The sequence below is a fragment of the Sarcophilus harrisii genome, chromosome 6, assembly GCF_902635505.1.
Source record: "Sarcophilus harrisii chromosome 6, mSarHar1.11, whole genome shotgun sequence".
In the NCBI taxonomy this organism is placed as follows: Eukaryota; Metazoa; Chordata; class Mammalia; order Dasyuromorphia; family Dasyuridae; genus Sarcophilus; species Sarcophilus harrisii.
Genome location: NC_045431.1, coordinates 34,926,286 through 34,953,517, shown reverse-complemented (window position 1 = coordinate 34,953,517; position 27,232 = coordinate 34,926,286). Strand labels below are relative to the sequence as shown.

The following is a 27,232-nucleotide window of genomic DNA, read 5'->3' as shown; positions in this document are numbered from 1 at the left end:
CTCAAGCATCTCTGGGCCTCTGTCCCTCCATTGTAGCCTTAATACTTCTGGGACTTTTTTAACTGCACTGCAGTCGAACTTTTTTCTCTGTATTGTCTCCTCTGGTTAGAACAGGGGTTCTGTTCTAAATGGTTTTTCTATTTGTATTTTTAGCATTTAACATAGTGGTTGGCACTTAGTAAGTGCTTAAGAAATGCTTTTTTCATTCATTTATATATTCTCCCAAACGTTGTCCCAGTTCCAACCAGAATACTTGATGTAAATTGTACATGACTTACCGTTTCCCGTCTCGGTGAGTTTTCCCAGGTTTTCTTCCATGCCTGGAATTCATTCCCTCCTTACCTTCACTTCTTAGAATCCTTTACGGCTCAGCTCTAGTGCCACAGTCAACATGAGGCGTTTTCTGACCCTACTTCTCACTGGTTTTGCTCCCTGAATTTACTTTGTAAAGATTTTCTATTTATTTATGTTTGTGTCATTCTCATGTAGCTGAAACAAAACTTTTTCAGCACAAGGACTTAATTTTTTTTCTTTGTATCCCTCAGTGCCTAGTCCAGTGCTTGGAATGCACTGGATACTTAATAAATGCTTATTGATTAATTCATTGCTCAATATTTCAATGACTTTTCATTGATTCCAGTTATCCCAATTTCAATCTACTAGCCCATGACCCTCCATCTTATTCACAAATAGCATGAGAGAGATGTTGTCAAATATTTTGTTGAAATCACAGTATATTATGTCTGCCCTATACTCCTGATCTACCAGTCTAATAACCTTTTCAAAAAAAAAAAAAAAAAGGAAATTAGCTTAGTCTGACATGACGTGTTCTTGATGAAACCATGCTGGCTTATGATGATCACTACTTTCCTGGCTGAGTGCTTACAAACTATCCCATGTGTTCTAGAATTTTGCCCAGAACAGAAGTTAATAAGCTCACTGTTCTATAGCTTGCCAAGGAAATTCTCTTTCCTTTATTTTGATTTTTTTTTTCAGATTGGGACATTTTCCCTTTCCCATTCCTGTAGTATTCTCCAAGATCTTTCAAACAGCAGCAGCAGTGGCTCAGCAACATTCTCTAGTCCTTTTAAAAGTCTGTCAGAATGTAGTTCATCTGAATCTAGTTATTGAATTCAAGTCAATGATGCCTGTTTTCTTCATTTATCTTGGGTTTCTACTTCCTATACAAACCATCGCTGTCTCTCTCTACTAGTTCAAAGAGCATTTTCTTTATAAAGTAATACTGAAACAAAATAAGAGTTAAGTATTTCCCTTTTCTCATTTTATCCACTAAAAGTGTCGATCCCACATTTTCTTTGATCCTTCTTTGCCCAGCCTCATTTTTCTTTAAAACACACATATATACACATACACATACACCTGAATCCTTTTTATTGTCTCTAACATTAATGGTCAGCCTCTCATTTTTTTAGATTTTAGCAGTCCACACTTTTTATAGTTCCATTCTCCATGTCTTTGTCTCTTTGTCTCTCCATTTCTGTGTCGGTCGCTTTCAAATTCTTATTTTTTCTCACCTCTGTGTTTTAAAAGTGTGAGTTTGTCATTCCATTCCCCATCTCCATATGGATTTCCTCTAGTTATCTCTTCTAAATCAATTAAATATTAATAAACCCGGTTCTGTCTCTAAGCTTGCTTATAGAACAATATACTGAATAATAGAAAATGTCTTGGGATATCAATAATCTGTTCTGAGACACGGATGATTTCTTTCTCGGTTAGTCTCCAACTACAAGCTAATGCAACTTTTGGTCACTGTAACTCTTAGCCCTTCACTCTCTGTTTCTGCTCCTGACTTTTGACTTCTCCACCATATCCCTTCACCCTTTTCACCTGGAAGAACTTTTTTGCACCTATGGCCCCTACTCTCAGAACCTTTAATTTGAGAAAAGCTCAGACCTGCCATTCCTTTTTTGTCACTCTTGGACTTCCCCATCTATCTGGAGTTCTCTCCCAAGCCAGGTTCTCAAGTACAGCCTGCTCCTGTTTTCATGTTTTCCTGTTAGAATGTAAGCTCCTTGAAGGAAGGAGAAAGGCATGAGAATTTATCAAATTCTGATTTATTTACAAGGCATTGCATTAAGCTCATCATACACGTTATCTCATTGAGTGTGGGATTTGCCTTTCTATTTGCTTATATTTCTATTCCTAGACTTGGTACACAGTGAACACTTAATGTATGTTCGTTGATTTGACTCAACAATTGCTGGTTTTAGGAAACTTTTATTTAAAAGTTTTTTTTTAAGCAGTCCAACAGAGTAATCACAGAAGTTGCTTTGTGCTCCCTTTCCACTCTCCTGTCTTCCTCTTTCTATCTTCTCACTAAAGGCCTTCTTTTAAAGAAAAAGAACTGAAAATTTTTGGTGCATTTTTATCTTTGTTGTTGTTGTTGCACAAAAGTCTGTTTTTAGCTTCCCAGCATGACTGAGGCCCGAGAGTCTTTGTAATTGCTAACATCTGATCTTCCTGTACTTTGATAACTTGGTGGAAGCATAATTTTGTAGTGGGATGTGTGTTTGGGGGTGAGTGCACGTACAAGTGTTCTACTCTTCAGCAACACTTCATCACTGGTAATATAACACAGTTTGCTTCTGTTGCCTTTTGAACTGCTGGTAAAATCGATTCTTCCAGGATTATGATGTCCAACATTCATAGTTACATATGATATTTGTGTTAAATTTTTTTGTTCAGTTTATCTTAAATTTGGCCAATTTAATTAATATATCTTTTAAAAAAATGGAAAGACAAATTTAAAACTATGAACAAAAAATAGGCAATTAACTTTTCTCTGGTGAGTAAATATTCCCTTGTACATGACACTTGTTTCTACAATGGTTTTGAATATGGATGTATTCCTTTAGAATGAACTCCTTTCTCATTCAGATGAGAATGAGAATGGTACAATCTCCTCTGGGAAGCTTTTCCTAATGGCTCCCTTTCCTTTTTACTATTTCTTCAGACTATCTCTTATTTTTCTTATCTCTGTATGTATTATGTTTCTCGTTTCCCCACCTGTTGAATGTGAGCTTTGAGGGCTATAGTGAATAGTGAGAATGCAAAGGAGAGACTGTTAATGGGATTTTGGCCAGAACTCCTTGAAGACTGTTTCAGGTCCAATTGGCCATCCTGTGGGTTCCCCACCCCAACAGCTCTTCTTTGGAACTGGATCCCTTGGCTTAGCCCAGATGGGAGGATGCCTCAGCCAAGAAGTTCCCCAGCAAGCAGAAGAATGGGGGGGGGGGTGATAAGCCAGAGTTTATAAATGGGATGTTTATGTAGCTTTCTTCCAGAGGCAGAGAGTGGGATCCCCAGCACAGAAGCCGGCTCGCTCCACGGTCTGGTCTGACCAGGCTCAGGCCACAGGGCTCTCACACATGGGAGGTAAACAACAGGTGCCTGAATGTGACAAAACCTTTCTGAATTCGCTGCTTCAGCTTTACTCCAATGTGTCTGTGTGGCTCCCTGGCCACGTGAGGCAGGCTACACACGGCTGCTGCTTGTAAATCCGGTGCTGCTGGATCACTTCCAATCTGCTGCTCCTACTGCTTTCCATGGCAGTGCCGTCTCCAAGGGGGGCCAGAGGGACAGAAACAGCTAGGACTGAATTTCAGACCCAATGGGAAATATTAAGGTTGTTGTTTTGTTTGTATCCTTATCTCCTAGCAAAATAATTGGGTTCCATCGATCACTAGATATATGGATATTTATATTTTGGTACCCAAATCATATGTCTTTAAAAGCAGAGGCAATTTCACCATATTTGTAGATAGTCATTCATTTAGCTGGGATTTATTCTGGGTTTTACTGGAATTTACTGCAGTCACACTGGAAATACAATAACAAAGAACAGAAAAATCCTTGACCCCGAAAAAGGTGATATTCTATTTTAGCCAGGAACAAATCTTTATTAAGGGTTTACTATGATCCAGGCACAATGCTAAGAATTGAGAATAAAAAGGCAAAATCAGAGGCAATCTCTGTCCACAAGGAGCTCAACCTGAGCTCAAATGCAGCCTCAGATTTTGTGATTCTGGGCAAATCATTTAACCCTATTTGCCCTAGTTCCTTCATCCATAAAATAAGCTGGAGAAGAAAATCATGGACCCCTGCAGTATTTTTGCTAAGAGATCATGAACGGTTGGATTTAAACAAGTGAATAATAAAAACGTCAAAAAGAATCGGAAACTGTTGGGTGGGTGGACGATTGGATTGGCTTTGCCTCCATAAACATATTTTTATGACGTTAACTTGGTCCAATTTATATCTACTTACCAAAATAAACGTGTAGATTACATGGAAGTTTGTTTTTTGTTTGTTCTTTGGTTCACTTTGTTCTTAATCTTTGTTGTGGATATTATGACTGATTCATAGTTTTCATGAAAATATTAACCTTTGTCCCCAGGTTCTCCCACTCCCCCTATGATTTTTCCAGACATAGACAAAAAAAACTTAATATGTATAAAACATCCTTTGTTTCTATTAGATTCAAATGAATTCAGGTATTTTACATCAAACATACTCTTTGAAATCTGTCAAAATATCCTTTTTAGTCTTCAACTGTTATCTTTTTATAAATCCTAGTGTCTGAAAAATGTCATTTTGAAACCATGAGGACAATTTAGAGAAAATCTTAAAAAGTGTTTTGCTGAAAATGCTTGCTAATTGTCTTCAACGTATTTTGTTATTCTGCATCCTTAACAACATCTTGGAAGCTCTGTGAAGGTCTTAGGATCCTGGGCTTTGGGGAGTTGCCTGAGATAGCCAGATGCCTATTCCTCCCTCTTAGAGCTTGTGTAAGGAACACAATCTTCAATTTACCTTGTTATTTAGGGTTTGGACTTATTTTACTGCATGACTTAGTAGGAAACTATAAATATATGTCCATATGTCCTGTTCAATTTTGAATAGGTTTACTTTCCCAGATGGGAGTCCTTGGAATTGGTAAGATGTTAAAACACGAAGTAGCCATGTTCCATATCTTTCTAGTTTTGTGGCCTTCATTTTGAAGTTTTGTTAACATTTGTTAAATTAAGTTATATTTAGCCATATATATATTTTTTTCTTAAATTAAGTTATTTTGAGCTTTGACAACCTATTTCTGACGTTGGAGACATTATACAGGTCTGCTTTGCATTCTGTCTAATTAGATTATAATGTCTGTTGTACAGAACTTAAAAAACAAAATCTCTTCTGTTCAGTAGTTATTCCCTAAATGCTGGATGGTGACACTTATTTCCTGGAAGTGCTTTATATATGTCTAAAGACTTAATGCTGCTTTCTCATTTATCAACTTCAGGTAATTTCTTGATTAACATTAGAACTAGCCAAGTTTTTCCCTTTTGAAGCTTGACCTTTATGGATCACATTTTTAGTAAATAAGAAGTATTTATAGAAGTGCAGCATATCCCCTTTAGAAGTACTTTTAGGAAACTAGTTTTAGTTTAACATGAAGTTTGGCAGAGTTTCAACTTGACAGAGTTTATGTACAGAATAAAGGAATAAATTGAACCAGTGACCTAGTTAAGCTTCAGAGAGCATTTCGTTTTTGCAGTAATTTTGCTTTGGCGATTGTTTCATTAAAACATGTCTAAAGATGGCTGATGGGAAGGTATAAAATGAGCAGTGTGGTATGCTAGTGAAGATATCTATTTGATTGTTTGCTCAATTTAAATTAACCCTATTGAGTGCTGAAAAGTAGGGGATTATAATAGAAAAAAAAATCTTATATTTCTGTTATTGTGATACCATTAAATAAATTCATATGTTTGAGTATTCAAAAAAAATTGACTATCTAATGCATATGAGGCACTAGTTAGGTGACTTGTTGCAGATTAAAATGTAAAGGTGAATGGACTACTACTACTAATACACACATACACAATAGAATATTAGGATTTACAATAATATTATGGCCTCCTAACTTCAGAGAAATGTGATGAAAATTACACATTACAGGCCATGGGCTACATGTTTGGTTTTGTAAATTGTACTTCCTTGTTAGAAAGAAGTGTTCTATTTCCTGGGTCCTCTATTAGGAAATAAAATACTATTTTAAAAATATATATTCATGATACATTTTTTAAAAAATGGACTTTATAGTAGACTTGAGGATAATGGTAGACAATGATAAGCCTATACATAGGATCAGTTTAATTCAGATATAGGTACAACTTTAGTACTTTTCTTCTGGTGTCTGAATCCAACTTCCTGGGCTTTGTATATGTTTTGAACCCCTTTCTCGAAGCAGAACATATGTGTTTCCCTAGGTACTGCTAAATACCTGGCAAGATGAAATGGAAAACTACTTCAGATGTAACACATTATTTGCTATTTCTTTGAATTTATAATAGACCTAATAATAGGCACAGTTTCCACAGCTTACACCATGTTAAAGATGACACTACAACACATAATGAGTTTTAAGTCTAAGTGAACAATTCCATCCAGCTCCTGAAAAATCTGGGACATATGGAATAAGGTAACAGAGAAGGGAAAAACCCTCACTGCTTCCTAGCTGGTTCAACTTCATTTAATTCCATAGGACTTCAGCCTTAGAATTATTGACTCATTATTATAGTTTCTCTCAGGTACATTTTCATACCATGTGATAATAGAATAGGATCTACGTTGACACAAGTGCAGTTGGAACTCTCTGATAAATCTTAAAACTCGCATGAACCAATCTCTACAGCACTATTCTTAACCAATGACATTCTGTTCAAAATTGTTTCAGTTGTGCACAAATGAAAATTACCTTTTAAAAAAATAAATGAAAATGTCTAGGAGAGTGTCCTAAGAAGGGTGATGTTTAAGACTAAACTAGAGAAGCATTGTGATGGAGTGAGAAGAATGCTGAACTCGATATGATTCACTTGGAAGCATTGGACCGAATTCAGATCTCAGTTAATGGCAATTAACTAGCAATGTGACATTGAAAAAGCAAGCGGTTAAGCCAATAAACATCCTCTGAGTAAAATATGACAGGGTTAGTCTGATTTTGGTGATTTTTTTCTAGCTCTAAATCTGTGATCATATAAACTTTAATTTTCTAGATCTGAGATGCGATTTATTCAATTATATATTGTGACTTTTTGAAAATTTTTATGACACATTTCTAAACATATCATTCTCTGTCAGACTTTTCCCAGAGAGCCATTTCCCTATTTCAAAGAATGAAAACAAGAGGGGAAAAAGTTCAACAAAACTGACTGACGTCAGCCAAGCCCAATATCATCATCTATGATGCTCTCTTCCCATCTCAACTTTGTTTCCCTGAAAAGAAAAGGAGGTTTCCCTCTCCTTTTCTATTTATTTTCATAAATAGACTTTGGAACCCAACTTGGCAAATATAATCCCCAAGCATTAAGCCTCATTTGTCTTATTGAGTGTATTGTTTTCCTGGTGGCGTTTGTGTCCCTTTTCATCAGCTCATAAGTCTTCCCATGCTTCTCTGCATTTATCACGTTTGTCATTTCTTCCAGCACAGTAATATCTCCTGACATTCATATACCATAACTTGTTTAGCTGTTCCCTGGTGACTGGCATCTATTTTGTTTCCAGTTCTTTGCTACGGCATAAAATGTTTCTGCGAATATCTTGATATTTGTGGGGCTTTTAAAAAAATCCTTTCCTTCTTGGAGATATCTGCCTTTCAGTGGGGTTTCTGGGGTAAAACACATATACATATACATACACACACACACATATATATAGTGTTATATTATTTTTGTGTATATGTATATGTGTTTATGTTCCTATAGTTACCATCTCCCTATTTATAACACACACAATTTAGCCACTTTTTGTATTGAAATTACAATTTAATTTGTGGGATGGCAGTTAAAAATTCATTTTTTTTTTTTTGTGAAGGCAAAAAATTAGAAACTGTGAAGGAATGTCCTTAAACTGGGGAATTACTGAATAAATTATGGTATATGATTATATACTACTGTGCTGGAAGAAATGAAAAAGAAGATGGTTTCAAAAAAACTTGCGCAGACTTAAATGAACTGATGTAAATGAAATAAACAGAACCAGGAGAACACGTGCGTAGAAATAGCAATATTGTACCACTAATCAATTGTGAAAGACTTAGAAACTCAGATGAATATAAATGATTCGTAACATTTTCAAAAGTTATGATGAAAAATAGTTATCTTCTTCAAGATGGAGAACTGATAGATTCTGAGTATATACTGAAGTGTATTTATTTTCTCCCTCCTTTCCTTCCTTCCTTCCTTCTTTCCTTCCTTCCTTCCTTTTTCTTCCTTCCTTCCTCTCTCCCTCCTTCCCTCCCTCCCTCCTTCCCTCTCTTTCTTCCTCCCTCCCTCCCTTCCTCCCTCCCTCTTTCTCCCTCTTTATTTTCTTTTTCATCTCCCGGTTTTTGAAACATGGCTAATGTAGAAATATGCTTTATGTGACTTCGTATGTATAATGGGCATCATCTTTCTTGCCTTCTCAGTGGATAAGCAAAGGATAGAAAGTGGGAAAGAATTTAATGAACTGAAAGTAAAAATTGTAAATAAACAATAAAAATTCATAATTATACCAGCAGTACATTTTAATAAGTATGTGATGGTAATAGAATTTTTATATTAAGCTTCCTTTCAATTCTAATGTTCTGTAATTATGGAATATTACAAAAATTATATAAATATATATTCTTTTCTTTTACAATATCAGAGGGAGAATAGTCCCTATCCACTTTTTACTCATTCAGTAAGTGAATCCTCACAGGGTGTTTGATGCTTAGGGAGCTATAACTAGAACAAAGCAATTAAAAAGCAAGCTACTCCTCATTTCCTACAGCATGCAGTGCTAGATTTGGGATTTATAAAAGCATAGCTATAACTAGGACATAGAGATGAGAGACTGGTCTCAGGGCACTGAAATTTAGAGGGCACTGACAATAATGTGTATTCTTTTAGCAGTAGAAACAACTAAACTTTGCTATTAATTTGCAAAGTAATTAATTAAGATAAGATTTTGCAAATTGGGTCTAACAGTCTCCCCATGGAAGTCATACTCCTTTGGTGAGCTACACCTTGGGCCAACTTTGTTCTTTTTTACTTTCCTTCTGACCCCTTTCATTCCATTTGCCTTATTGGCTTTTGCTTAGAATGGGACTATAAAAAACAATATTTCTTTATTATTGGGGCAATATTTTTAAACTTTATCCCCTTAATCGTTTAATGATTTTTACAGTTGTCTTAAGCTTTGTTTTTTTTTTTTTTTTGCTTGATTTTTAACAGAAGAACTTTCCTCTGTTGCAGCTTCCCTCACTTTAAATCCTGAAAATAAATTGTAATGATCAAAAAGGAAGTTCAAATTTTAGAAGTTGAAAGTGAATGTTATCAACAACAGCAAAAATTAATGTCGGAGTGGAGAGAGCATCAGCCTTGGGGTCAGGAGGATCTGAGTTCAAATATGGCTTCAGATACTTGACATTTACCAGCTGTATAACCTTGGTCAAGTCACTTAACTCTTGTTGCCTTCCAAAAATATTAATGTCAGGGAGTCAAGCTGAAAGTAAAATATGATTATTAGATTCCATTTTATATTCCCCATTAGCAAAATAATCTCTAAGGAGACTCCCTGTTATATAGAAAAGATTCAAATCACCTGAATTCTCCTTTTAGCTTACTAGCTTGCTGGATGTCTCCTTTCTGGAGCTCCATTTCCCAAATATAAAATAAGAGAGTCCAGACATTGAGCATAATTTCTGACAAGTATATGATGCTTTAAAGTCTGAAAAGCAGGATGTATGTATGTGCACGTACACATGAGTGTGTGCATAATATAGACAGAATTTTCCTTGTCTGGCCTTCTTGCCTGGAACTTTTTCTGAAACCTCTTAACTCCCTGTTTTCCTTCTTTCCTTCAGTCCTGTGTGGAGAAAGAGAGAGCTTTCTGTGCACCAGTGGAATCTGCATTCCCAGGAAGCTGCAGTGTAACGGATTCAATGATTGTGATGATTGGAGTGACGAGAAGTATTGCAGTAGGTCCCAGCATCTTTTCATCTTCTGGGGGGAACACAGTGAGGCTGTTGAGAAGCCCAGGAGTCAACATAATAACAACTGTAAAGAACATTTGCAGAGACAGATCTTGATTTATTTTTTAACAGCTACTCGCTGACCTTTTAAAGTGTGTTTAAAGCTAAAATTTCAAATAGGCACTCAAGAGTTGGCTTCTCTTGTAGGAATTGAAAGCTTCCTTGAAGAGAGGGCATTAATTTTGTTTGTTTTCCAAAACTGTATAATTGACTATAAAGGCCAACTTGTGTGTTTTGGGGAGAAGGGCAGTTTTCTGGGAGATCACTAGTTTTTCTCTCCCTTACACTGGCCCACAGTATTCTGTAAGAAAGACTAAGGCACACGTTTCATGTCTATTTTGGCTTAACAGATAACCAGATGATATGCATTTGCAGGCGTGCTAGTCAAAGCACTCTACCTGGCCTGAATGACTAATTCAGTAAAAATTAAATAAATAAATTTGATGGGCATCTTTTTCATATTCACTCCTGAATATGTGTAGTTTGACTTTAGCCTTTCAGTGACGTACGAGTAAAAAAAAATGCAAATAAAAAAAACTAAATAGATCTTCATTTATAATCTTTGTCTAATAGAGTGAATAATTAATTGCTCCTCACTCAAAAGGGTTAGGGGCACTGTGTCTATTCCTTCTCCCTAAGGCACCCGTATCTGGCTTGCTTCAGCCTTAGAAAAATCTGGCTCCAGGTAGAGAGAGAGAGGTAGGCTCCCTTTTATTCCAGTCTCTGGTTGATTAGACCCCAACGTGATATTTAATTTATTTAAAGGTTAGACTTATGTTTATTGACAATGGACAATTTATTTAAAGGTTAGACTCATGTTTAAATCTTCCCAAAATGGGGGGACACAAAAATACTAAATGAATGATAATTAATCCTACACACAAAAGATATGTTAATGGACCCAAAAGGCTACACTATTTATTGACAGTTTTTTTTTTTTCTCCATTCAACTTTATTTATATAATGTTAACGATAGAATCAAAGACAGGAAAAGAGAAAATGTGTGGAAGATCAAGCCTCTGGGGCAGATAATTAGGACTGCATTAAACTTTATGAGAAGTTGTTGAGTGCCCATGGCAGGCTAAAAATGTGAAGAGTAGTGATGAAGAAGAAATGTCATAGTATATTGGGGAACACGAGAAAGGAGGCAACCAGGAAACAATGACCAAAACATTCTTTCCAAAGAAAGCCAAGTTTCCATGAGACATTTAAGTGCTATTGTATGTGGTGTTGGACTCAGTTACAGGGAGTTTTAAATATGAATTCTACCTTGGGCAATTAACTGTGTGAATCTGAGCAAATTGCTTAAAAAGCTCTCAATTATAAAATGGGAGCAATAATAGCATCTGCTTCATAGAGTGGTTGTGAGGATCAAATGAAATAATATATGAAAAGAGCTTTGTAAAGTGTTATAGGAATGCTAGGTATTATTAATTATTGTGAGAAGATGAAACACTGGGAAAAGAGGACTAGGATTTATTTACAATTTTAGTAACAATTGAACAAAGGTTCCAGAAAGCCATACTGAAAAATGTGACTAGGGAAGAAAAGGTATAGGAAAATGATGGGTTTGGACTGATTAACAAGAGACTCGGGGGGGAAAAGTCTGGAAGAAGAGGAATTTGCTTTGGGACATGGTAATACCAAAACAAGAAAAATACAAAGAACCAAAAGTACCCCCCAAAAAGTCATGAGTAAATAACCAGGAAGCTTTTTCTAGCCTTTTGGAAAATTCCAGTTGTTGATAATTCTATTTTCCAGAGTCCTGAACAAACCTGAAAGCACTGTATAAATGCTAATTGTTGTTGTTAATAATTTGATTATAAAATTTAGATTTATAAAATCATAGAATTTTACAAGTAGAAGAATCTCAAAGACCATCTAGTCCAATGCCCTCATTTTATAAATGAGAATACTGAGAAATAGAGATTTGGTAGAAAATGAGGCTATTTAATAGAAACAGAAGTTTAGTAAGTTGCTCAAATTCTATCGGTTTTAACCAGAAGAAACACAATTGTAAATCAGAAATAAGTAGGTAAGAGTTTTTTAGCATCAGAGAAGGCAGATGTGGAATTGGGGCGGAACAAGGACTTAGCAGATCTTTAAAAAAAAAAAAAAGTCCATTGGCTTTAAATTGTATCTAAAATAAAATTACAGATTCAGTGAGCTGATTCACCTGGTGTCTCTTAACAATGTGCAATTCTTCCTTGTTTATAATAGATGAAATATTAGAATTGTAAAAGTCTCCCAAGGGCAAATGGATAGATAGATAAATAGATAGATATAGATAAATAGGTACATAGAATATTTATTGGGTTCTTATATGCCAGGCACGATAGTAAATGCTGGGAATACAAATATGAAGAAAAGTGATCTCTAGCCTCAGGTCGTTTACATTGTAATGGGGAAAAATGTATAAATGGTACCTAGTATATATTTGGTACTTGAACAGGTGTAAAAGTTCAGAGTTGGATTCGAAGGGATGTCTTAGTCATATACTAATAACAAGTGTGTGCTTAGAGAAAAGAAAAAGAAAAATTACACAAAGACAATAAAGTAAGTCAAGTAGCTTTATGTACCTCAAGATTCCTAGAAAATATCATTATATTAAAGTACAGCACCATCATTCATATTCAAAATAATATTCCTAAGTCATCAAGAAAAAGTTCCATTGTTAGCATACCTTGCTTAACGAGGCATAAAACATATAAATGCCATAAATGTTTCCATCAATATGGCTTAAACAAAACCAAATGTATTTGCTCCCTAAAGAGAGTCATATTGCAGTATTCAATTGGTATAGAAGGAGAACATGATAAGCTTTAGGATCATAATTGTTGGTCAGAGATGATTGGATATTGGAAGCCTTCCTGGAGGAGGTAGGATGTGAGTTAGGCTGTAAAAATTTAGTATTATTGCACAGTGCTGGAATCCTTATGAAATAGTGGAAAGAGTTGTGGCAAGAGACAAGAAGGCCATGGCTTTTGTTCACAATATAACGTTTGCCTTTGGGCAAGTAAATCAAACTCTTTAGGCTTGATTTACTTCACCCATAAAATGAGGCAATTGGATGAGATAAATGCTAAAATTTAACCCTAATTTTCTGATTCTTTGATTCTACTTTGATTCTAACTAATTTGGTTGTGTAGAAATATGGTAGATGTTTAATATCCATCCATACTTTAAAATGAAGTCAAAGAACCACGTTTACATTTATAAATAGTTATAGGAGATGGGGTAATTTTGTGGAGCTCTTGATATGTTTTTGTTTTCTTCTTTTTAAGTGTGTGTTTTTTATTACTTTAGTTTTATTTTATAGAGAGTAAGACTGTATGAGTACATAAAAATTCTAAAGTGAATAAACATTAATACACTTAGGAACTTCTGCTATTTCCTCTCAGATATGTTAATTACTGTTAAAAGGTATATACTTGGAAAAACATCATTTTACATCAGTTATGCAAAATTATCCCCACGTAGAGCAAGGCAACCTCAGAAAGCATCTTTTGGAAAGTCTTGATTTGCAAGGCAGCAGACTCTGCTGACGTCTTTTCTTATTCTTAGTTCAAATAAACATTTACTGGAATAAAAGGCAGCACTATGATCTTTGCTGTTTACTATGTTGTCCCGGCTCTGCAGTGAAGTACTTCTGCTTATAAAGTTTTGTGCATTTTCCAATCGGCCAGACCTCAGTGAAGTCAACAAATTGTTTCTGCAAACATAGATCATTTTGTATCTGACCTCTGAAAAGGACTGCTCAGAAAAGTTCTTGTTTAAGTGTGCAAGTCATGATAGAGGCAAACTGAATCTATTAACTTGTTGGATAAGGATGGATTTTACTTTTAATATGTCTATCTGCTTTAATTTTTAGAAGACAAATTTGTTGCATTGTATCATTGGGTATCATTATATCACAAGGTGATTTGATGTCCCCAACAAGTGTTCATTTATCCATTATCAAATGGAAGACTTCTCTTGATAGGGAGCTCTTTTGGGACATCTATTTGGATAGCTTTAATTTTTAGGAAGTTTTTCTTTCAGAAAAAAATATGGGTTGTCAACATCTAACCATTATCCCCTGTTTTATAGACTTCCTAAGACGATCATAAGAAGGGAGCCCTTTCAAAATTTCCATTAGAAGTATAAATAACTAGTTATCTGAAGACAGTTATCAAATATTAGACAGATTTGTGTTTATACATGCATGTGTGGGCATATATAGACATACCTATGCATGTATATACATATACATTTATACACATGTATGCATGTATGTATACTTTTGTAATTAAGACAACAAATATAGAAACATTAAAAGTATGATAATTGTAGTAATTTTGAAATAGCTGAACATATTTTGAGATGTCTACCACAACTAGGTGATATGTAAATACTTTTTCTATTGTTGACAAAATCACAAGTATTGCTAAAATTATTGTATTTTGTCATCTATATCTATTATAAAAGGACATGTTAAAACTTCAGTTACAATTTAGAGAAATGTACTTTTTCCTATCAAATTCACCAAATCCCCGAAATCTAATAGTATTTCCCTGAATATGGTCCATGGATTTCAGGTTAAAATTTTATTTAGAGCCATTAGTAGCTGTTGGCAGTGAAAACCTTCATGTCCGTCATACTAAATTTGGAGCTTATCTCAAGGGTTCATTTAAGATCTCAGAAAGGTAAAACGAATTTCTTGTAGTGAAATGGACCTAAGTTTAAAGAGCTTTAAAGACTAGAAGGACCTCAAAGTCAGCAGCTTTTAGTCTCAACATTCCAAATCCATTCTCCATCCACTTTTGAGTAAGTTACCAAATTTCATATTTTTTTTGGTTCAGTTCACTTTAATAAATATTAATCACTGTGCACAAAGCACTCTGCTAAGTTTGGGGTTAGGTGGAGGTAATAAAAGTAAAACAGTTCTTGTCCTCAAGAAGGTTATATTTTATTGGGGATGGGCATAGGAGACATTTCAATTGGTTAATCTCTAAGGTACCTTCCAAGTGTAAAAATATATAATTATGATTGATCTGATAACTTATTTTAAGTTTCTTCCATAAAATGCTTTACTGGTTATTCTCCTCTGCAGATTGTAGTGAAGATCTATTTCGCTGTCATACAGGAAAATGCCTTAATTACAGTTTTGTATGTGATGGATATAATGACTGTGGGGACCTAAGTGATGAAGAAAACTGTGGTAAGAATTAATGTTTTACTAAAAACTGTAAGATTGTTACTAAAAATGGCAAATTGAGCAGGAGACAGGAGTGTTGAGTAATTTTGAATGGCAGTTTGTTAGATGATTTCCCCCCTGGAATTTCATTGTTGGAGTGGAATTTTATATAACTGCTAAATTTATTCTCACAAGTCCAAATATAGTGTGAAAGTTACAAAATCAGAGATTACCTGACTTGTTACTAGATAAAAACATAATTATCTGTTTTTGTATCATGGACTGCTAAAACTTATGGAACACTTCAGGATAATGTTTTTAATCTATCTAGCTATCCATCTATCCATTTTATTACACAAGAGTACAAAAAACTCAGTTATATTGTGGAGGACAGGTAAATTTCCCCAATCTATTGCAATAGGACATTTAGGTCAGAATAGGTTGGAAAGGGGTGACTGGTGTGTGTGTATGTGCGCATGTGTGCGAGCACACACTTATGCTGAAAGTTTGAGGTTCTTCAGTGAAGAAACAAGGCATCTGTATTCAAAAGATTTCCTTTTAAGAGAGAGAGAAAAATTAAAATTATGTCATATCATTTAATAATTGACATTTCTCTGTAATCCATCCTTTTCCCTATTTTGTCAGACCCGGTTTTTAGTCTAGCTCACAAGGCTTAGTGGAATAAGGCGATCCTTTGTGACTCCCAGGGCACTCCCTAGCTCAAAGCTTGTTAAACTGTGCTTTAGGACCCCATATTGGGTCCTATAACTGAATGTGGGGGTCACAAAATTTTGATTTGTTTCAGTGACTGTTTGATTTGTATATCCATTTTATATATCTATATAAGTGGGGTTGTGTAAAAATTTCTGGGGTGAAAAAGGGTCTTGAGTGGAAAAAGTTTAAGAAGCTCTGCTCTAGCGAATCAGTAAGTGGAACCCTTGCCTCTATTACCCATAAATAGAGAATCAGCCTGAGTTTGGCCCTCTTCAGGGAACAACTCTCTATCAAAATTAGGAGTGATTTGGTCTTGGGAGACGATAAAAGAGAGGAAAAAGGGGGAGGGGAGCAAAACCTGGGGAGAGGAGGGAAGGAACTTGATTGGGCCAGTTCTGATTTTCTGATCTGACCTCCTAGAAGCAGCTGAGAGCAATTAGCATTCCTTAATTGTCTGAGATGGGTATGATCTGCCACACCTGAAGGTCAATCCACTTTTCCCAGCAGTAGACTAATTTTATCATTTGAGGATTACTCCAGTGAGGTAGTAATAGGGAGGAGCTGAGGTACCTCCTCATTAAGATGTCAACTAATTGGTTGTCTTATCTTTGCCAGGGGAGGTCCAAATGATGTACTGTTAGACCTATCCCAAGTAGATTTAAAAGACCTTGTTAAGCCTCCCTTAGGGTTTTTGGTCATCAGCCATTGATCCAATTTCTAGGTTATCCTTTGCCTAACTAATAAATCAATGATGCTCAAGTCCTTGGCTTTTTGGCTGATGCCCGTTCCTCTAACAATTTATGTGTCACTGTTAATAAATTACCTTGTTCTGGAGAAAACTGTCTCTCAGCCTACCTTTGTTACAATTTTACTTGCCACAGAGAGCCTCGAATCTAGTCAAACTCATTTTCTTGGGGATATTGCTCTTACTTGGTGGTTCCCTTAAACTTATTCCTGCATTATCTTTTTCTTTGTGAAGATCAAATGACATAGATGTAAAGTTCTTTGTAACCTTAAACTTTAGACATAGTAACTGTTACAAATCCTAAGATGTTAACTTGAAAGACCACAGCTATTAAAAGTCAATAATCCATTGTGACCAATAATTCATAGATTTAACTAAACCTATAACAAATTGTTTGCTAACTTTTGACAAAAGTTAATTTCTTTCCTAAGTTTACCAGATCTGTTTGAAGAAACTCATGACTCACTTTGTTTTTAAGTTACATGTAGACAAGGGAGAAATAGATTGATTTAAGATGCAAAGCTGCAAAAACCATCCAAGTAAAGCATAAAAGCTGGGCTTTGTTCAGCTGGTAGTTCTTTCTAGGAGCTAATCTCACAGGAATGTCTATATTAAAATAGTTGTAGAGAAAAGTTATTAAATTGTGTCAGAATGTTGGCATTTCAAAGAACATTTGAGCGGAAATATGGAGGCAGTTATTGTTGGTCTACTGGTCTGGATTTCTACTTCCTCCTCATTTGTCATCCTTTTTTCAGACTGTAATCCTGAAAAGGAATATCGCTGTGGGGATGGCCGCTGCATAGCACTGGACTGGGTGTGTGATGGCGACCATGACTGCCTAGATAAGTCAGATGAAGTCAATTGCTGTGAGTTTTGTGATTCCTTCTTGGTTTTGTGATTTTTCCTTTTGCCACTTTTTAATCTCAGTAAAAGGCACTAAATTTCCATGATCTAAAAGTGGTTCAGAAGGAGGAAAAAACTCTTACTATTTCAAACTTTGACTTTAAGAGATAATAGGTGAATCATAACTTTGTCAGAAGGATGATTATCATTAACAGTTCATTCGAGACTAATAATAGCTGACATTTATCTGCCTCTTGGAGATTTTTAAATTTTGTTTTGTTTGGACTATACTTGCTGATATCCCCAGTAAAATGTAAACTCCTTGAGGTCATGGATTAGTTCTTTTTTGTCTTTTTATCCTTCAGCTTTTAAACAGTATCTGGAACATAGTTGTACTTGATAAATGCTTGTTGTTTAATTGATTACTTTTAGAATTCTATTCACATAATCACATTTCATCTTTACAGCAATCCTGGGAAGTAAGCATTGTAAATATTATCATTCCCATTTTATGTGGGAGGAAATTGAAGTACAAAAAAGGTTACATAAATTGCCCAAGATCACATAGCTAGCAAGTGGCAAGACTGAGGCTTGAACCAAAATCTTTTGGCCTCGAGTTCATACATTCTGTAGTACAAAAGTTAACTTCTCAGTGACTGGTGATAAGAACTGTAATTCGATAATCAATAATGTTGTAAGAGGAAAGAAAAGGGCCCAGTGAATAGTTCTTTTATCTGATAAAATTTGATATTCTGGGAAATGGATTATGTTTACACGTTCTTGGTAGAACTCAATTTTGGAGTGATATGAGAGTTTACATCTTTCTTTTAAACTAATTTATTATAATATTGAATGAATGAAATAATGTCAGGTTAAAATAAGTTCAATAATAATCATATGCTATAAATGATTATAATGCATAATCAAATAGAATAAACCGAAAGGATAACTAATATTTCCATTAGAATATTTCTTTCAAACATTGGCTCTCATGTTGGAAGCTGGAAACTTAGTGCATGCTCACCATTTGGGAACTGGCTTAATAAATTGTGGCACGTGAATGTTATGAAATGTTATTGTACCATAAGAAAGAAGGAATATGAACAAGGAAGAGAAGCATGAGAAGATATATGTGAACTGATGCAGAGTGAAGAAATAGAACCAGGGAAATAAGATACAATCAAATAACATCAAGAGGAAAAAAGCCTCACTCTACAACTAAACTGAGAACTGTATAATTTTAATGACCCAGCTTGGCCTGGGAGAAGAGCAGAAAAAATACACCTCTTTTCTCTCTTTGCAGTAGTGAAGGATTTTAGGTGTGTAATATTGCTGATATTATTAAGACAAAATCGATAGGGTGGATAGTTTTGCTGAATTGCTTCCCTCCCCAATTTTGCAAATAGGGAAACTGAGGCCCATAAATCTTGAATGACTTGTTCAAGGTTAAGTAGATTATACTTTTACTTGGTTTATTTCAGTATGAGAAATAGCGATTTTATTCTTCTAAATAATAGAGAATATATATATTTTTTGAGAATGAAGGTAATGAAGATACCAAGATTAGACTTGACTGCTTTCCTATCACTATATAGTCAAACCCAAAGCACACTTGTGAAAACAAAAGAAAATGAAAAAGGTTACTGAATCGTAAGTCATCATATTAATACATTACACTTTGGACACTTTTTTGTAGCAGGAAAGATCCTCCTTCACTCAGAGCCTGTTGACTTAAATCACTAATGTTTGCACTTTATTCTAATTTATTCTAACAAGTTTGGTCAACTGCCTTCCAGATTTCAGCCAGCTAGAAGCAGCCATAAGGAAATGGATACTATTATAGGTATGTGGAAATTGATAAAAAGTGTCAGCCATAAGTTGGAAATGAGAGAAGAATCTTACAAAAAGCAGGCAGATATTCAGTAAATATAGAGCAATCTGTGCCAGTTCACAATAGTTCTGTACTGTCACATAGGTATTGAAAGTATTATGAGGTATAGTGTATTATGGGAGCATTTAGATGATGCACAGAATGTTGGCATCAATAAGATCCATATTCCTGAGTTCAAATCTGACCTCAGGTACTGACTAGCTGTATGATCCTGGGCAAGTTATGTTGCTATGTTTGCCTCAGTTTCCTCATTTGTAAATGAAATGAAAAAAGAAATGGCAAATCATTCTAGTACCCTTTATCAAGAAAACCCCACATGGGGAAATGAAGAGTTGACTCAACTGAAATGATTGAATGACAATAAACCAGTATATTATGGAATCATGGCAGCATGCTGTATTCATGAAATGTGTTCAAATCCTGACTCTGTTACTTGCATGTGACCATGGGGAGATCATGTCACCTACATGCCCTATTCTTCCCTCACCTGTAAAATGAGGGAGTTAAACTCAATGAAACATTACTGTCATTAGCCATCCTCCTATAATTGTTAATTGAATAAAGAAAAAAGACAGTTAAAATAAAGGAAGTGGATCTCATTCTTGCTTTCCCCAGCATGTCACAGTCAGGGTCTTCTGGAGTGTGGCAATGGCCAGTGCATCCCCAGCGCTTTCCGGTGTGACGGTGACGAGGATTGTAAAGATGGAAGTGATGAACAAAACTGTAGCAACAGTGAGTATAGACTAGGTACCTCTCTCTTTGGAAGACTGTGGCTGGGTTGTCATTACTCTTTTAGAGACGATCTTCTTTCTCAAAGAATAAAGAGTTCATTATTAGACTTGCCCAGAACTTAATAATATAGCCCACCTTTATAAAACTGTTTAGGTAGCCTCATTGGGCTAGGGAATATTAGTAACAATAAATGGGAGTTTCAGCTAGCTTTTACTAAGCCTTGCTATTTAATGTGATTAAAACTAAAGATAAAAAAAAATCAAAAACAACTTAGACACAATTAAATATCTTGTGGGGAAAAAAGCAATGAGAAGAAAATGAAGAGAGGGAAAAGATCAGAGTTTAGCCATTCTTCTTATTAGAATGTCCAAATTAAATTCTAGAGCCATATGTAATGGCTTCCTGAAATAGCATCTACTAAGAAATAATTTAATTCTTCATGGTTCTCAAGAAATATAACTTGCATGTCTTTCATCAAATGTCTGGTGTCCATATGTGGTCTCTGTGCAAGCATCACACAGGATTGCCCGGGACTAAGTATAATGTTATTCCTGTCCTTTAAATGTCACTACATCAGTTTTTAAGTATCCTACCATGATGAGAATGTTTCTTAGGTCATATTTGTGATAAAAACAGATCATTGTTTCATTTAGTCAGTCCTTAGAATCGTCCTAGCCAATGATGGTTATTGTGTGTTAAGAAAAAAAAGAGCATTTTATGAATATGATTTTAGTTGATTTTCATAACTATGATATGGGGTAGGTGCTATTTGAGTCTCATAGATGAAGAAACTGAGGCCTTAGGGAGGAAGATGACAGGATTTGAATCCAGGTGCTTCTGACTATGAATAAGTCACTGATTGTCATAGTGGTCTAGGGATCCTCATGAAGAAGTTTACTGTGGAGCTCCCTGGAAGGTAAAGAGGTGACAGTACAATAACATTTTTCCGATAGATCCCTAGACCTGAATATAAGCATATAACTTTTACTTGTGCATTATGTAGTCATCATATAAAAATGGGATTATTTTGTGTTTTCTGTAATCTTTATTTACATACATTAAGCAAGGGTTCCCTCCCTCCACCCATCGTTGTTCCTGATGACATATTTGAAATGAAGTATTTTAGGAAAGAGAAAATAGATCATAACTTATTATTTTTTTAATGTAATCTCCTAATGACTCTGAAATCACTATCTTGGTCAATGAGAAAAACAGTTTCCTTTTCACATAGCTTAAGGAAAAGTAATTAGGGCATATTCTGACATTACAAATGTCATTCATTTGGAAACTAGAAACCTGATACTCAGGTCATCGCAGTTGGGTTTATGATTCTTTCCAAGAGACGTAACGAAAAAAGATTGATAGCAGCTGTACAAGATCTGGCTATGATAAAATGCTTTTATCTTATTGGTGTTGGGAATGTATTTATTATTCAAGAAAGGACATCTCTTAGAGAAGCATATAGTTGGAAGAAAATAAAATTTTAAGCCAAATTCAAGACTTGTGCAAAAGACTTTTTGAATTGCATGCTTTATATATACATAAATCCATATTTTTGTAGAACATAGCATAGAACATATTTTTTTCCCCTTAATCAAGAACAATACTTCTCCAGAACATGTTGATCTGTGTTTTCCCTTCATAATGCAACCCTTTTTGGAATAGCTGATTGTTAGCACTCAGTTAATTCTTTTATATGGGTTTGCTCAATCTGAACATGGTGTTTTCCGATGTTGCCCAAACATGGAAGTAGTAGGTTGAGTCAAAGGGGAAATTCTCTTTATATAACTTCTCATTCCCCTTCCCTACAGGTGGTACTTTTCAACCCCTCATATCAGAATGCAGGTAACTCAGTGATGATTAAAGCAAATGTAACATCAAACACCTGCTTGCCTCCTTTCCTCTTCTCCGCCTTCCAGGTCAGACCCCATGTCTGGAAGGCGATCAGAAATGCAGCTTCAATTCCTGCGCGGATGCATGTGGTGGGAGCTCACTTTGCGACTCAGACAGCAATCAGAGCAACTGTAGTAAGTAGGAAGGTGGTGATGAATGTGTCACTGTCTATCTATGCTTCTTCATCTACTTTCATTTGTGTTGTCTTTAAGATGGTGCAATTCAAAACAAGGGAATCCAGTCCAGCTTATTATTTCAGGAAAGGTACTGGTCTCAATTAGGCTAAATCAAAAGCAACTGCCACTGGGATCTGGGCTTTAAATCTCTGCTTTCCGCTGGGATTGCTTTTACATTCAGCTCCATGTCTCCTGTATATGCAGGACTTTACTAAGCTATACTTTGAAGTTTAACTTAGGGGAAAAAAATAATGATGACTTTATCCAAGACACAACACTTATGCTCACATAACTTTTTTGGGGGAGGGGTAATCTAGACATATTAAAAAGATGTCTAAGAAGTCATTCCTATTTTCTAGCATATTATAGAATTACAATGATTTTGTACATGTGTGGTATATACAAGATCAGTGGTTTCCAAACTTTTGATCTCAGAATTGAAGATATGTCCAAAGAGTTTTTGTTTATATGTATTATATTTATAGATATTTGCCATATTAGTAATAAAACTAATTTTGAATTTGTAGTTCATCTGAACGGGTTTCAAGGACTCCAAGGTTTCTTTGGATCACACTTTGATGATCTGAACAGGTGGTTTTCCTTCAATAATGTATATTTAAAGAAAGGCCCTGGAGCAGGGAGTGATATCCACAGGGTGGGCTGGAAGCTACTGCTACTTCTGGACTTTTGACTGAGTAGCCTCCTGCTGGGATTGGTGGGGACCCTGAGTCCCCCACTAAGCTAATGGAGTGGAGCTGGGCTTATACTCTGCTGCTTAGGCAGAACCTAGTGCTCATGCGAAGCATCTTAAGTATCCTTTTGGTCACTATGATACTGATGGCCATTTGCTCCTCCAAGCCCCTTCACACAGGAATTCTGCAGATCCCTTGTGGGAACATGACAAGAAGTGGTTCGTGGGGAGCACAGAACCAGACTACTTGAAACCCACCCAGGCTCTGGAGCTAGAGAAATGGACTGGACAACAAGCGCTTCCCCTTATAATCAAATGATTTCGAGAAACCAACCACTAACATGTACTTTTTCCCAAACAGCATCTGTAAATAATCAGACACTTAAGAGATTTTTGCTTTTGGTGTGATTAATAGAAGGCAGACCTGAACCATGAAGGAGCATGGTAAAGAAAATAAGTTTATTTTTGGTAGTATCTGTAAAAGCCCTCTAGGAAAGGATTAATCATTAATGTCTGCATATATTACAAGTGGGACAATTCAAAGTAGTTTTTCTTTGGATTCATGTTCTGTCAGATGGAAATGAAGAATGAGAACAGCAAATTTCTTTTTAATGGCTAAGCTCATGGTTGATCTGGTAAAACTAAGAGTGCAGAGCCTTTTTCAGAGAGCTAGTGGAACTATTGATTGAGACTTAGCTTGTCCATTTTCACTTTGCACTTCAGTGCTTCATTTAGCACGGCACAGCACATATGCCTACATATGTTTGACTGAAAATGTTAAGTGTGTTTTTGTGTGTGCTCGTTTCCCTCTTAAAGCACCGAAGCATATTTAATAGCTATTTGAAAAGGCCAACATTTAAAAGGTGTGCAGACACTGTGATGAAACTCAGAAATCAAGGGTGGCACTTTGCACCTAGAAAGTTTTACCTTAAGAATGACTATCAAGGGGCAGCTGGGGAGTGCAGTGGATAGAGCACCAGCCCTGAAGTTAGGAGGACCTGGGTTCAAATCTGGTCTCAGATACTTAACGCTTCCTAGCTGGGCAAGTCACTTAACCCCAATTGCCTCAGCAAAAAAACAAAAAATAAATAACAGGTTTTAAATTTGAAATCGAAAGTCAAACTCATAATACACTTTACCCAAACAAATCTTGCAGAGTTCTTTTAAAAAGATCTGGAGGTCCAGCCATGGTCAGTCCTGGGGTGGAAGGGTGACTAAAGGCACCCTGAAGGGCAGTCTTGCATCCCCTTTGTTTATAGTAGACATGAGTGTTTACAGCAATCAAATCTTCTTTTGTTGTTTGTGGAATAATTGGGTTTAAGTGACCTGCCCAGAGTCACACAGTCAATAAGCATCAAATGTCTGAGGTTGGACTTGAATTCAGTTTTTCCAGGGCAGTGGTCTATCTGCTGCGCCACTCCACAAATCAATACTTTGCAGTTTGGAAGTGAACTCAAAACCTTTTTTGGTTTCTGTTTTTCAGCTATGACATAATTATTTTATAAGTACAAAAGTGTCATTAGTATTTATTTTAGAAGGGTTAGATTTAATTTAACTATTTTAATTTGTCAAAATGTTTATGTCCCATTCAAATATAACACTGGATTTTTGTTTAAAAAAAGAAAGAAGAAAGAAAAAGGGAGGGAGACATTTACTGAAGCAGAAATTCTTAACTGGAGTCCATGCACTTCAAAATGCTATTTTGCTACTTTGATATATTTGGTTTCCTTTGCGATCCAGCACTTAGCACAATGTTTGACACAAGGTAGTTACTTAGTAAATGCTTGTTGGCTTAATCCTATGGATTTTAGTTGTGCATTTGAAAGCATTCTTTTGAGAAAGGGACACTAAGCTTGGTAGAAGAGTTAAGGCAAGCCCTGCAGAGTGAAGTGGACATAGAGGTGATGGGAAGTATGGCCGGAAGGACAGAAGGGTGTAGCCTGGAAATTAATTAATAGCTCTTCTGGGCTTCATCCTTTCCATCCTTGTGGTCTTTTCATTTGCTCTGAAACTTCTCTGATTGATATCCTTGTCGGGACTGAGGCTGCAGATTTGTAACAGGGATGAGTGGCTAGCCCCAAGCCAAGATGACCTGTCAAGGTTGCTCATGATTCTGAGACTGGGATGTGAAGGAGTTAGGGGAAGGAGAAAGGAAATAACAAAACCACTGGCAGACAGATTTTTGGACGTCTTCTTTCATTGAGCAATTGACTGACTTGTTAGAAAACACAAATGACTTTCACGAGAGACGGATGCAGTTATGTCATGAATGGGTATTATCATTGTATTTCAGAATGATATTCTTTCTCTTATGTCCCCATATTTGTGTCCCCTCTTATGTCTCCTCTCCACCCGCCTCCCCACCCCAGAACTTTGCATTTCTTATTTCTGGATCAGTATAAGTTTACAATTAGTCATTTGAAATGGGGGCCTTTAAGGTTTGCAGAGTACTTCACAAAGATTTATAGGAATCTTCCTGTCTACTCTCTGAGGCTGGTGCTCTTATTAAACCCATTTTACCAATGGGGAAACGGAGACTGAGAGGTCAAGTGAATTTGTCTATTGACATATAGCTAATTTTAGTCTTCCTGGCTCCAAGTCCAGTATCCTGCCCACAAAGTGACATAGTTGCCTGCATAGCCACCATTTGAATACTATATAATCCAATTTAAGGATTAGATTAAGGATTTAGCACTTGATTTATGTCACTTTATTTGAATTCCATGTTAGGAAGGGGGTTTATATACTGAGAAAGATTAAATGGCTTGCCCAGAGTCCCGTAGTAAGTGTCTGAGGTAGGTTGTAAACACAAGCTTTCTTGACCCCAAATCCACAACTCTATCTACTGCTCTGCCTACTTTACCATCCTGCAAGTAAATATTGGGAAATTAAAAAATTCCTTCTACAAACAGAGTATTGAAATATTCTCTTTCTTTTTCCTTTGTTTACTTCTGCTACGCCACCAAATACATGTTATGTGGAGCAGGCGTTAAACACATGTCTGCTGAATACATGGGTGGTACACTAGCCAGCTCTCCAACCACATTCTGGAACCAGTTAAAATGTAATTGGAAAATATTTAGGAAGGTAAATAAAAATACAATAGAACACAGATAATGTTAATATGTGGTTTTCTAAGTCAACATGAGGTCAGTCGAAATCCTTGCGTATGATATAGTAGTTATCCTTTCTATTTGAGTTTGACATGCTTGCCTTAAATGAAGATATTCTTCTTCCCAATGTTTTGAAACCATTTAAATATTCTCTTATTTCTTGATTCTTTGCAAAGGTAGGCAATAACTAGTAGCATAGCATTTTAAAGTTTATAAGACAGATTCTTTTGTCTTAATTGATCCACACAACAGTTCTGTGAGGTAGGTCGTACCGCTGTTGTTAATCTCATCCTAAAGATGAAGTTAAAAGTGGAAAAATTAACTTGCCTGAAGTTTTTAGTCTGGATGTTAGGGTTCCAAGAGTCCAGGGGTCTTTAGCATTAATACTCCATTCTGCCTTTTGCTAAGTCTTCCATGGAGACCTGAATGAGGAAGGAGGACCTTCCTGAATCAATACTTGGCTTTCTCTCTGGACAAAAATGTAAAATAAAACAAAAACGTGACATTATATCTATAGATACTTAGCATGATTTTGGAGTATAGAACATTGGGTATGAGACATTATTAATTAGAGCAAATACTCTGAATGTTATCCTAATTTCAGAGTCACCATCCCATTGTAAAACTAAACGTTGGACTATAGTCTCAAGCTTCTGTCACTGTCTCTTTGTCATAGAGAATCCAAATCTGTTCAGTTTCCTGGTAGGTAAATCTTGTTCTTGCATCCAGGGAAGTGTCTATTCACTTCCAGAGAGATAGCTAAGAGGATCTAGCCCTGGCTCTGTTGAGTTCCTTATCTCTATAACTTTGGATATTTGCCTGAGCCAAAATTCTGCTTTGTAAAATGAAGTAGTTGTTTTGATGATCTTTAAGGTCACTGCTAGCTTTTCATTTTATGATGTTTTTCAAAGTGTTTTGATTGATTGAACAACATTGTTGTGTAACTCCTTTTATTTTTCTAATAGAATATTTGGGAGGGCAGAATTGGGGAGTATTATGCAAGTAAGCCTGGTCTATGATTGCAAAGTCCCATTATAATCATGCTGCCATGGTGACAAATTCTTATTAGAATTTATAATGGGATTATCCTCTTCTGAGTTTAATTCCTGACAAGTCCATTTGGAGAATAATAAGATTAAAGTCTTGATGTGGTCAGATGAATTTATGTGTTACAAGGTAGACTTCTATT

General features: G+C 35.8%; 1 protein-coding gene across 1 annotated transcript in view; it reads left to right on the top strand.

Moving 5' to 3' along the window:
* CORIN (corin, serine peptidase) overlaps positions 1-27,232 on the top strand; it is a 181,228-nt gene that overhangs the window by 113,118 nt on the left and 40,878 nt on the right. The window contains exons 6-10 of the mRNA XM_031941961.1: positions 9,902-10,015; positions 15,162-15,269; positions 17,460-17,570; positions 20,054-20,170; positions 22,090-22,197. Of these exons, the coding sequence (XP_031797821.1) occupies positions 9,902-10,015; positions 15,162-15,269; positions 17,460-17,570; positions 20,054-20,170; positions 22,090-22,197 (558 nt within the window). The remainder of the gene's footprint in view (positions 1-9,901; positions 10,016-15,161; positions 15,270-17,459; positions 17,571-20,053; positions 20,171-22,089; positions 22,198-27,232) is intronic.